This window comes from Hipposideros armiger, unplaced genomic scaffold (genome assembly GCF_001890085.2).
Source record: "Hipposideros armiger isolate ML-2016 unplaced genomic scaffold, ASM189008v1 scaffold_1790, whole genome shotgun sequence".
In the NCBI taxonomy this organism is placed as follows: Eukaryota; Metazoa; Chordata; class Mammalia; order Chiroptera; family Hipposideridae; genus Hipposideros; species Hipposideros armiger.
In genome coordinates, this window is record NW_017733140.1 from 1 (window position 1) to 12,403 (window position 12,403).

At 50.5% G+C, this 12,403-nt stretch overlaps 1 protein-coding gene and 1 non-coding gene across 2 annotated transcripts in view; both read right to left on the minus strand.

Annotated features, from left to right (window-relative positions):
• Positions 1 to 93: 93 nt before the first annotated feature.
• TRNAC-GCA (transfer RNA cysteine (anticodon GCA)) lies at positions 94 to 165 on the minus strand. Its single transcript has one exon. It is a non-coding gene; the product is annotated as a tRNA-Cys (tRNA).
• Positions 166 to 2,697: 2,532 nt separating this feature from the next.
• Positions 2,698 to 12,403, minus strand: part of ZNF783 (zinc finger protein 783) — a 12,685-nt gene continuing 2,979 nt past the window's right edge. The window contains exons 2-7 of the mRNA XM_019634651.1: positions 11,902 to 12,297; positions 11,691 to 11,817; positions 11,422 to 11,550; positions 6,849 to 6,959; positions 5,758 to 5,868; positions 2,698 to 4,039 (exon numbers count right to left, since the gene is read on the minus strand). Of these exons, the coding sequence (XP_019490196.1) occupies positions 3,213 to 4,039; positions 5,758 to 5,868; positions 6,849 to 6,959; positions 11,422 to 11,550; positions 11,691 to 11,817; positions 11,902 to 12,297 (1,701 nt within the window). The 3' untranslated portion in view covers positions 2,698 to 3,212. The remainder of the gene's footprint in view (positions 4,040 to 5,757; positions 5,869 to 6,848; positions 6,960 to 11,421; positions 11,551 to 11,690; positions 11,818 to 11,901; positions 12,298 to 12,403) is intronic.

Genomic DNA, 12,403 nt, shown 5'->3' on the forward strand with positions numbered 1-12,403 from the left:
GGAGTGAGGTGCCAGGGGCCAATGCGGGTGACAAGAGTAATCATTTGCCTCCTCATTTACTACTTAATATTGTAGCTAAAGGTGACTTTAGCAAGGGGGCACCCGGATTTGAACCGGGGACCTCTTGATCTGCAGTCAAATGCTCTACCCCTGAGCTATACCCCCAAGTCTGCTTCTAAACCTTCATTACAACTCTTGAACTGTGCGTCTGACTGCTGTTTCTGCTCTTAGATGCCAGCTCCGGGAGCAAGCAGCCTGCCTTACGACATCCTAGCTCTGTCATCAGCCACTTACTCATCCACCTATAAACACCTACGGACCAGCTTCTATAGCCAGACTCATCCTTCCTTCTCCTTCCGTTTTCTCTTCCTCCCTCTCTGCTCCCATTCCGTCACTCCTGTTCCATCTGTCCTACAGTGGGCAGTCATTGACTTTCCCAGCCTAACAGAACCCTGGCGCCCTCCTTCCCTCACACACTTGGGCTCTGAGGAGCGCAGAGGTCTCTGACTGGATAGAGGAACAGGTCTGGGACAAGAACGTGCCCCCCTAAAGCCAGCATCCTCCATCACCCCACAGCCTCACAGCACACTCTTCTGGAAGAGGGACTTTCGTGGCCAGGCAGGGGGAATTAAGGCACTTTGTTCTGGACCTCAGTCTCCCGAGGAAGCGAGAGTGGAGAAAAAGCCAGCTGCTCACCCGCTCAAAGCAGTAGGGGAATTCAGGTGTGCAAGCTGGGGTAGCACGGGGGTGGGGTAGCTACAAGCATCTAGATCTAGTCATGTCTTACACACGCCCGCACACACATCAACACCTGCTCTTTCTCCACAGCCTCAAGAACTTCACATTCCAGGACTGGACCCCAATTTCTAGCCCTGGGGCACCCTTAAATGTATGCCCATGCTCAGCAGGGGTTTCTTGAGAACTCAATGTGCAGAGTACAGCTCAGTGAGCCCTAGGAGTGCAAATGTAAGTAGGGGAGGCCCCAGATCACCAGAAATAAACAGGCTGGCAAGTGAGAGGTGTGTGTGGAAGCGCTGCCTCTGGTGCCGCGTGATGGGCAGCATGGCCAGGAGCACAGGCCAGTCCCTAGTCAGTCCCCGTGAGACTGGGCAAGCCAGGGAACCTCCCTGCATGTCATTTCATGGCACCTAAAAATGAGAACTGAGAATACCTTCTACCTGCCTGAAGACAGAGGGCTCATCAAGTGATCCCAAAGTACCTTGGAAGAAAAGGGGTCAATGACTCGTGGCTTGGCTCGTTCGTACCTGTATGGACACAGAGCATGTAGCATTAGCCAAACATGTTTAGGAACTCTCAGCCCTGAGGGCTCCCCAGGAAACACCGGAGACCAGCTCTTGCAGCTGAAGGTTCAGCTCTGAGAAGCTACATTTGCACCATATCCTGTTTGAGCGCTTGCTGACAGCCTAGCCCTGACCTGTGGGGCCCCTGGAGGGGGTTGGGGCTGCCAGAGCAGAGAAGCAGAATCCACAGCAGGGAAGCATGGCGCCTCCTACTCCCAAGCCCAGGGGAGCTTGGCGGAGCTATCACTGACTTGTTTACACACTCACGCCCCAGAGATGATGGCAATGTTACCATCTGCCCCGAACTCTGTTCAAGACTTTGGGAGAGGTGTGAGGGTCAGAAGGGGCAAAAGGAAGAGGCAGAGCCAGGGACCCAGGCGCCTGGATGCACAGTGCCAAATAAGACCATCAGAATGGCTAAGGACCCATCACTCCAGCTTCATAATCTGTCCAACTGAGGGCTGTTCTATAGGCAGCACCCAAGGGTGTGATTTAAGAGACACAAGAGCCAGCTGTTGTCAAAACTCCCCCACCAGGCCTGACACTACTGCCTGAACTTCCAGTTTGAATCTCATCGCTTTGATAAGAATTTGTTTTACTGAAATACAAAGGGCTCTTGGGGGATGTAGCCCAATGGGGAAGTTACCTTACTCTGCAGTGCCCGGGACCTTCCACTCACTTCACAAAATAAAGGGACTCTAACGGGGGGAAAAGGGCTGGAAATCAACATGGGAGAGAAAGGGGGCCCTGAACTTACAAGGCCAAAACCAGGCTTCCCATTTGTCCCGTTGCCTCTTAAATCTATTATGGCCCTGACAACCCTAAGACGAGGCAGGAAGCACTGGGGTCAATACCCCCTTTGACAAACGAGGAAAGAGGCTGGAGGCGGTTAAAAGATTTACCCAGATTTCTTGGCCTAACTCTGCCAGAGCTCCAAGTTCATGGGGACAGCCCCTTCCTTTAACATGACAAATCAGGCCCCAGGCAGCTGCCACCGCACCCAGGAGCTCCCTGAGGCACCCCCCTGGCATGACGGACGGGGTGCAGTCCATGGAGCATGCACCCCTGTGAACACTGAGACCTCGGGGGACGTGTCATCCACTCTGGGCTCCAGTTTCCCTTCTCCGAAGGCCAACAAAGTCAATCATGGATGTGAATACCCACGGCGGGAGGACTAGGGATGCTGGGAGTCACACTGGGCCAAGGCACACACCTGGGAAGAAACCTGGTTTCCAGGGCAGCAGCCAAGGCACCCGCATCAACACTCCGGCAGGTCTGGACGGCCCCTCTGCTGTCCCCACACACACAAGCAGGTGGCAGAATAATTCCTGACCCTCAGGAGCTGTTGGTCCCCTTTGCAACCACACACACTTACAAAAGCACTAGAAAAGTTCCATAAGGAGAAAAAAATTAAAGCTTTAAAATAACAAAGTAGAAAACTCAAATTTCCAGTGCCTGTCCTTCAGGCGCTCTGTCCACTCACTGCTTCTCGTGTTGCAGCAGGCACCAGGCCTCTGTATACAAAATAAAAACCCCAGGATCCCAATATTTCCGTGGCCCCTACTGGAGGACCCACAGTCTCTGGTCGGCTTGCCAGTCCATGGTACCCGCCTGAGTCCCCCACCAAAAGCTTGGCATCCCCTAATCCTTAAGGGGTCCTTTATAAGTCAGGAATGTATACAAGGCAGCAAAGAGGCACAAACTTAGGAAAAGAAATTGAGGCATCTGTCACCCTCATCGTCCACTGACATCAAAAAGGCCGCTGCTTCCCATGTGAATGAAAAACAAACAAACAAAAATCCCTCACACATCTTTCCAAAGCCATCCCAGAGCGAGGAGCCAGCGTCAGGCACAAGGAGAAAGGCCACAGGCGGAGAAGGTCCTGCTGGGGCCCCTGCGGCCCCTGCCTGCTCAGCCCTCCTCGGTGCGCCTGGGCCGGGGTCTGGACGGGCTGCCCGGGCAGGCGGAGGCGGCCTGGCCTCGGGTGTGGGTCTGCATGTGGATGGCCAGGTGATGGTTCCGGTTGAAGGCCCGGCCGCACTGCGCGCACTGGTAGGGCCGCTCGCCCGTGTGGATGCGCTGGTGCCGGAAGAGGTCGGAGGGCCGGCGGAAGGCCTTGCCGCAGTAGGGACAGGCGGGCCAGCCCTGGCTGTTGCCCGTGTGCAGGCGCTGGTGCAGCAGCAGGCTCTTCCGCTGCGGGAAGAAGCGCAGGCACTCGCTGCAGTGGTACACCTTGGTGGCCACGGGCCTCCGCCCCACGAAGGGGCGGCCCGCCAGGGAGCGGCGGCCCTCGGGCTCCTCGGGGAGCCAGCGGATGACAGGGCCGGGCACCACCACCTCCCCGGGCTCCAGCGTGGAGTGCGCCTCCCCCCACGCGGGGGGCGAGCTGCTCCGGCCCTCCCGGGGCTCGTCCTCCACGTGGGTGCGCTGGTGAATGGTCAGGTTAATCTTCAAGCGGAAGCTCTGCCCGCAGTCGGGGCAGGGGAAAGCCCGCTCCTTCCGGCGAGGGAGGACGCGGGGCGGCTCCCCCGCGGTTCCAGCCGGCCGAGGGTCCCCTGTCCTCGCCCTTGGCACTCCCTGGGCATGAAGTCGGCGGGGACCCCCAGGCCTGCTCTTGGGCCCCTTGGGGAGTCTCCTCTCCGCCTGGCTGGGGGGCTGCCCCAGGAGAAGCTGCTCCGGCATCGCCTCGTCCTCAGACTGTGCTTCTGTCTTGATGACCACGCTGCCGCCCCCACCACCTACGGAACGGAATCGCCACTGTTTTCAAGTGGGCCAAACCCGGCCACCCCCAGGCCCCTTGCCCCACTCCTCCGCCTTCACTCAACCCTCTCCTCCAGGGCTCGGCCCGCAGCTCGGGCCTGCGTCCTGCTCACTCTGTCCCGCCTAGCAGGCACCGCTTCCATCCAGGGTTTGCTGCTGTGCCGCCTACGCTTGTAGGCCAAGCTAAGGACATCAGGAGAGAGGGGACAAAGATGAGAGCCGGGAGTTAGGGAGCCGCGAGGTCGGGGGTCAGACCAGCAGGCGACACACAGGTGGGAAAAGAAGGGGCAGCAACAAGAGGCAGAGACCCTGGACACTGAGATGCGCTGGCTGGCTCGGTCCCACTCAGAGCTCTTCATCCACCTTAACAAACCACACTGAGCACGCGCCACTGCCTGCACCGCGCTCTCAGGTGGCACACAGGAGGCACTGGGCCTCAGTGTGGGTCACACTTGACTTTGAGGCGGGACTGAGGCAAAGAGGCCGCCCAGACAGAGCAGTGAAAAGGCGGGGCTGAGGTGGGCGGTCTCAGCAGCAGGTCCCTAACGCTGGGAAGAAAGGTCCTGGCCACCCGGCCCTGCTTAGAGCACTGTGCCTTCTTCCGGATTCTCCGACTGCTGTTCTCCTCTGGTCTTCTCTGCAGCCAGTCCCCCACCACTCTCTTCTCTGACCTCCCCCAGCAGCTGGTGGCCTGAGCTGCGAGAACACAAGGTCTGAGCAAGGGCTGACCAGGAACCTTGCCCTCTGCATATTCAAACGAAAATCTTCAGCCCTTTACGGCAACTTTCAAGGTCTAGGACCAGAGTCCTTGCTGCTCTTGCTAAAGCTTGAACTTAAGCCAGGAGCCGGGAGGACAGCCCTTCCTTGGTGACCCTCCAGGGCAAGACCTTGGGTTCTCTGCTCCCTGCAGCTTACCCGTAACCCTCACAAAGAACTCAAGACAGAACTTTATTTCTATGTTAGAAATGGTCCACTGTTACTAACTTCGTCCTACAGATACTGAAGCATTAAAAATCTGTAAAAATCGTCTAAACTTTGGGTAAAACATTATTGCATTTAACGGGCTGCACTGTATTCCTGAACCTAAGGATTAGTGAAGGTCTCGGGACCCCTTCTTGGTGAGGGCCAAGGCCCCAGATCCCTTCATTGGAAGCCATTTGCAGCTCGGTCCCCACCATGCCACAACCCCACGATGGACCCAAATCTCACCTCTGCCTCCCACCAAAGCAGGTGCCAGATGGAACCAGTGGAGAGCTGCATCCCTTTCTACTGGGACAGAAAACCTACCCCAAGGCCAGGATGAGCAATAACTGCTTTCTTTATCCTGCTCATCAGAGTGTTAGCCCAGTTTATAGAAGATGTAGACTCTAAGAGGGAACTAAATTTAAATTGCAGGCCATCACATGCAAACTATAAGACACTGGGCCACTTCACTGGGTGGCCGTGAGGCCTGTCACCAGATCACAAACCAGGCAGCATGTAGCTTGTTTCTGAACAGTGACTTTCCAGCCAGGCCAGATCATAGTGAGGGAAGACCAGGGCCACAGGGGGTCTGGGTCCTGGGGGTAAGGCGGGGACGCCTCAGGAGGGAACCCCTCACCAGGTCCCATCATACCAACCCTCAGGCTACTCCCTAAGGGGCCCCGAGCTTCTCTGAGGCTCTGCTGTGGCCTCAGGGCCCACTCCCTTCACTCACCTGGCCCCATGCTGGGCTGGACGTCCCTGGGAGGGGAGGTTGGTGACTCCTCATCTGAAGATTCTTCCTCCTGTTTAACCGAGGACAAAACGCTGGTGCTGGCTGGGGGCCCTGCAGAAGAGAACCTTATGAGGGCCTTTCTCAACACCAGGATGTGCATGGTGACACAGCCATCCCCTAGCAGGCCCTGGATATACTCTAGTGCCTGCCAGGAAGAGGGGGGCCCCAGCTCTGTCCAGGGGACTGTAGGTGCCCACTCCACAGCCTCTATTTCAGAGGTGACAGGAGAGCTGTAAAGGCCACGCCCCCAATTCCCACGTGGGCCAGTGCCAACGACAGGTCCCTCGGCGTCTGAATGTCACCCTGATAGGCCTTAAAAGGACAGAGGGTTTGGAGAGGCCCCTGGGGACACAGTGCCAGGTCTGCAACAGAGCAGGGACAGTAAGAGGGTCCTCTCTCTCCTTACACACTGGCTGGGAAGGAGGGACACGAAAGAACAGAGGGGGTGTCACCTCCAACCTCAGGAAGCCCATATGCAGTGGGGGATATGCACAGTAATAACTGCAGAGAAAGACCCAGAGACTGAAAAGTCAGGCCAGCAGGAGGAGGAGGCATAGGGGAACAGTCTGGAGACAGGAAACAAGGCTCTGGATCACCTGCCAAATGCTAGGATAATGCCCTCGGCATTATACTCTCTTCGGTGAAAGGATAGGCAGGCGTTGCCTTTAAGCAGAAGCAGACGGAGCCATTTGAAGGGGTGACTGAAGCCACAGAGCTCCTCACAGGCTCTCCACACATATCTCCCTATTACTGTAGCCATCGTAAGAAGCCCAATACCCACTCTTGTGTGCCCTTCCCCTCACTCCAGTGGGACCAGTGGACCCGGCCCCCAACACACCTGAGGAACCCACACCTTTGCTCAGCCTGTTTTCTTCTACTGAAATCTACTCTTCCTCTAAGGCCTGTCTCAGTGGCCCCTTCCCAGGAAGCCTGTCCCACTGAACCCAGCCTCAGCACCACTCCTTCGTGCTGCTGGTCTGGTCCTGTTGCTGGGATGCCATTCACACTGCTGCCTGGCAGGCCTCACTCACCTGCGCTAGTTCCAGGTGCAGGTACTCTTTCTCCTGAGTCTTGCTGGTGCTCAGGGGCTTCCTTTTCTTTTGGCTCCTTCTGGGCAGGGCTCACTGGTCTGACAATGTGCTCTGGATATGGAGAGAGATCGTGGGAACACAAATCAGTGACCCAGAGGACAACAGAGAGTGTCCCCAGGTGGCCAGAAGCCTAAGTGCAGTCACTGGACCTGGGCCATCAGGTCAAACACAGGGCATGATAATTAAGTGGACTTCACTGGTCATCTAGTGACTACATTCTAGGCTAAAGCCTTCATGTCTGAGAGAAGGAAACAGCACAGCATGGGAACTTATCCGATAGTACCAGACGGGTCACAGAGGAGGGCCAAGGGTCTGGCTTTTTCAGGATTCCTGGCTCAGAATGCTACAACAGTGGCTCCGAATCCCAAGTCCTCCACCAGGCTGGTCCCCTGCAGAGCACCCCTAAGATTCTCATCAATAGATCTGGGTGGGCCTAGGAAGTTTATAATATAAAAAAGCTTCCTAGGGCAAAAGAGATGAACAAATATTTCACAGGAAAGAAAGTTAAAATGGCCCATAAACAACTTAACCACACTTATGATAAGAGAGGTACCATTAAAACCACACTGTTACCAAAGCCAGACACTCCAAGAAAACTATAGACCAATATCCCTTATGAACATGAATGCAAAAATCCTCAACAAACTACTAGCAAACCGAAATCAGCAGCATACTAAAAGGACTAAACACCATGACCAAGTGGAGTTTATTCCTGGAATGCAAGGATGGTTCAACATCTAAACCTAGATCATGGAATATTAACAGAATGAATGGGGGAAAAAAAACCAAGATCATCTCAATTAATGCAGAAAAAAGCATCTGACAAAATTAAACACCTTTTCATGATAAAACCAACCAACAAAGTAGTCATAGCAGGAAACTACCTCAATATAATAAAAGCCACATATGAAAAACCCACAGAGAACATCACATTCAATCGTGAAAAACTAAAAGTTTTTCCTCAAAGATTAGGAATAAGGCAAAGATGTCCACTTTTACCACTTTTATGCAACAAAGTGCTGGAAGTTCTAGCCAGAGCAATTAGGTAAGAAAAAGAAATAAAAGGCATCCAAGTTGGAAAGAAGTAAAATTATCTGTTCACAGATATGATCATGTATGTAGAAAACCCTAAAAATTCCACACAAAAAACCTGTTAGAATAAATGAATTCAGCAAATTGGAGGGTGAAAGTAAACAAACAAAAAAAGCAGTTGCATTTCCACACACTAACAATGACCAATTTGAGAAGGAATTTACAAAAACAGTCCATTTACAATAATATAAACAAGAAAGAAATACTTAGGAATAATTTAACCAAAGAGGTGAGATTATTTCATTTTTACAATGAAAACTATAAAATATTACGAAAAGAAATTATATTAATCCCCCCTTATCCCCAGGGAATATGTCCAAGGCCCCCAGGGGATGCCTGAAACCACAGAGAGTACCAAACCCTCTACAGTCAATGTTTTTTTTCCTATACATACCTACCTATGATAAAGTTTACTGTAATAAAAGTTATGTGAATGGCTTTGGGAGCCATTATCACCTAAAATAAGAGTTACTTGAACACACACACTGTGATGCCTTCACAGTTGATTCTGATAACCGAGACGGCTACTAAGTGGTTACTGGGCAGGAAGCATGTATAGCATCCTGACCAAAGGCATCCCTGGACAAAGGGATGTTCTGGGCAGGACGGAGCAGTACCACGCAAGAGTTTATGACGCTACTCAGAATGGTGCATAATTTAAAACTTATGAATTACTTCTGAAATTTTCTATTTAATACTTTCAAACCATGATTGACTGTGGGTAACTGAAATTGGGAAAAACAAAACAATGGATAAGGGGGAATAATGTAAAGACAGAAACAAATGGAAACACGTCCTGTGTGCATGGATTGGAAGCCTCCGTATTATTAAGATGTCAATACTACCCAGTGACCGACAGATTTAATGCAATCCTTATCAAAACCCCAATGGCATTGATTTTGCGGAAATAAAAAAAATCCACCCTAAAATTCATTTGGAATCCTAAAGGAGCCCAAGTATCCAAAACAATCTTGAAAAAGAACAAAGTTGGAGAACTTTCTGATTTCAAAACTTACTACAAAGCTACAGTAATCAAAACAGTGAGGTACTGGTATAAATAGAATAAATAAGTATAATAGAGAACCTAGAAATAAACCCGCACATATCTGGTCAAATGATATTTGAGAAGGGTACTGAGACCACTCAACGGGGAAAGGACAGTCTTTTCAACAAATAGTGCTGGGAAAAGTTGATATCTACATGCAAAAGAATGAAGATGGTCCCTTATCTAACATCATATAAAAATTAACTCAAAATGGATCAAAACCTAAATGTAAGACCTAAAATATAAAACTCTCAGAAGGAAACACTGGACAAAAGCTTCACAATATTGAATTTGGCAATGGTTTCTTGGATATGACACTCAAGGCACAGGCAAAAAAAAATTAACAATTAAGACTTCATAAAAAAAATTTAAATTTGTACATCAAAAGGCACTATCAAAAGAGTTAAAAAGCAATGCACAGAATGGGGGAAAATAATTGTAAATCATCTATCTAATAAGGGATTTACATACAGAATATATAGAGAATCCCTAAAACTCAACAACAACAAAAAACCAAACAACCTGAATAAAAAATGGGCAAAGGACTTGAATAAACATTTCTCCAAAGAAAATATACAAAATTTCAATAAGTTAATGACAATGGTCAATAAGGACATGAAAAGATTCTCAACATCACTAACCAAAACTACAATGAGATACTTCACACTCATCATTATGGCTACTATTAAAAACAACACCAGCAGAAAATAATTGTTGAGAGGAATGTGGAGAAAACCCGTGCACTGTTGGTGGGAATTTAAAATGGTGCAGTCACTGTGGAAAACAGTACGGTGGTCCCTCAAAAAACTAAAAATAGGATTACCATATAATTCAGCAATTCCATTTTTCATTATATAACCCAAAGAAGGCAGAGTATCAAAGAGATATTTGTATATCCACGATCATAGCAGCATTATTCACAATAGCTAAAACATGGAAATAACCCGTGTCTATTGACATGAATGGATAAACAAAATATGGTCTATCCAGTCAATGGAATATTACTCAGCCTTAAGAGGAAGGAAGTTCTTACATAGGCTACAACATGGATGAACCTGGAGGACATCATACTAAATGAAACAAGCCAGTCAAAAAAAGACAAATGCTCTAATTCCACTTATGTGAGGTACTTAGAGTAGTCAAAATCATAGAGACAGAAAGTAGGCTTGTGGTTGCCAGGGGCTGGGGAAGGGGGCAGAATGAGGAGTTATCATTTAATGGGGACAGAGTTTCAGTTTTGCAAGATAACGACAGTTCTGAAGATGGATGCACAACATTATGAATATATTTAATATCTCTGAAATGTACACTTAAAATGGTTAAGATGGTAAATTTCGTGTTATGTGTATTTGACCACAAAAAGAAAAAAAAAATAAATAAATGAAGTATCGATACACATGGATGAACCTTGAAAACATTATGCAAAGTAGAATAAGCCAGAGACAGAAGACTACGTATTATATGATTCCATTTATGTAAAAATATATACTTTAACCCATGAATTGTATGGTATGTTCATTATATCTCAATAAAGCTGTATGTTTTTTTGGGGGGTAGCGGGGGAGCTTTTTACACACTTTTTGTAAACCAAATGCAATACGCAGATTGGTTTATTACAAATAGGATCCAAACACATAAAGAAAACATTTTGATGCAGTTGGAGAAAACAGAGCATGTACTAGGTATCACATGTGAATCCGTTGGGTGTGATAATGGTATTTTGGTTTAGGAAAAAGAAGAGATGGGATGAAGCAAATGTGGCTAACTCTTGATTGTCACTGAATCTGGGTGATGACCATTTGGAGGTTCACTGTGCTGTTCTCTCTACTTCCGTTAACTTTTCAAAATTTTATTAAAACTCCCCAGAAGATTCTGATATGCAGTCAACTTTGGAACCACTGTCTATATACACCAGCTGTGGGGACGACGTTGGCCCCAGGCCCCTCCCCCAAGAGAGTTCATTTCCACAAAGGGAAGACAGTACGTTATGTACCTTACAGCTGCAGGTGACAGCTGGGGGGACAGAGGTAGAGGGGGAAGTAGGAGGCGGTGGCGACAATGCGGCTGCTACTAGCATGACTGTTAGTAATAAGTCCTCACTTACTATAAATGCTCAGCTTTACACAGCCATCGCACTTGGTCCTCATAACCACCATGTGAGGGGGATACGCTGTCCCTCGCACAGATGCAGACACTGGCTGGCTCTACGGCAGGAGCCCTGCCGCTGCCCGGCTGGTCGGCCTGGGACAGAGCGTGCCCTGCTTTGGCTTATGGGCCTGTGCTCCCTTCCTGGCCTCACAGCACGTCTGGGAAGCCCAGGAGATTGGGAACATGGTTCCGTTTGCCCCAGCCAGTCCCCATCTTGCCCCCACTTACCAGCGCCCAGACTCCTTGGACACGCTGCCTCCCTCTCTTTTTCCTCCTCCTGGCCCCACAGACCTTCAGGACAAGGCTCCTCTCCCCTCTCCAAGCGGGTGAGGATGTCTGGTTTGGAGATGGCATAATCTGTGTACAGAATGGAGAGAGCTGGGTCGGGACTGGACACCTGCCACCCAGTTGCCCAGAGATGCAGAGACACTAGTGGAACAGAAGCCAAAGCAGGGATACAGACTGCAGAGGCCCAGATCCCTACTCCGCGGCCTTACCCAGGGAGACCAGCGTCTCGTAGTTGCCCCTCATCACGTGCTTATAGAGCTCCTTCTGCCACTCGTCCAGCTTGCCCCACTCCAGCTCGGAAAAATACACGGCCACGTCATCAAAGGTCACGGGCACCTGGAACCACAAGTGTCATGCATACTCACCCACACTGACAGGCACGGCCCCTCCGGCTGTCCCACCCCAGGTGCCCAGGCTTACCTTGGGGACCTCCCCCTTGCTGCCCGGGGGCAGCCGCAGGACCCAGAAGTTCCTGTTCCTCAGCAGGTTCTCCATGTTCTCCAGCCGCCTCTGCAGCAGCCCGTACTCCTGCAGCAGGGTCCCCAGCACGGCCCACTTGCCCTCCAGCTGGTTCCCGAACTCCACGGCTGTCTTCTCACAGTCGGCCAGCTTCTTCTCGGCTGTCCCCGTCCGCCCCTCCAGAGTCAGCAAGCGGGTCAGACAGGAATCCACCTTCTTCTCCAAGGCCTGGATGGCGGCCACCACGGTCCACAGTGTGATCTCCGTGGAGTAGAGGTATGAGTTCTCAGCAGCCGGCTGGGGCGATGGAGGTGTTGAAGGCTTTTTGTCCCCTGTTTGCTTGTCCCTGTCTGAAGCCTGTCCACAGAGGAAAAAGATGTTATCAGAATTTTACAATCAAATGTCCACCTCAAAAAGAAACCTCAGAATGGTACCTGCCCAGGTCAAGCCTCGTCTAGGATGT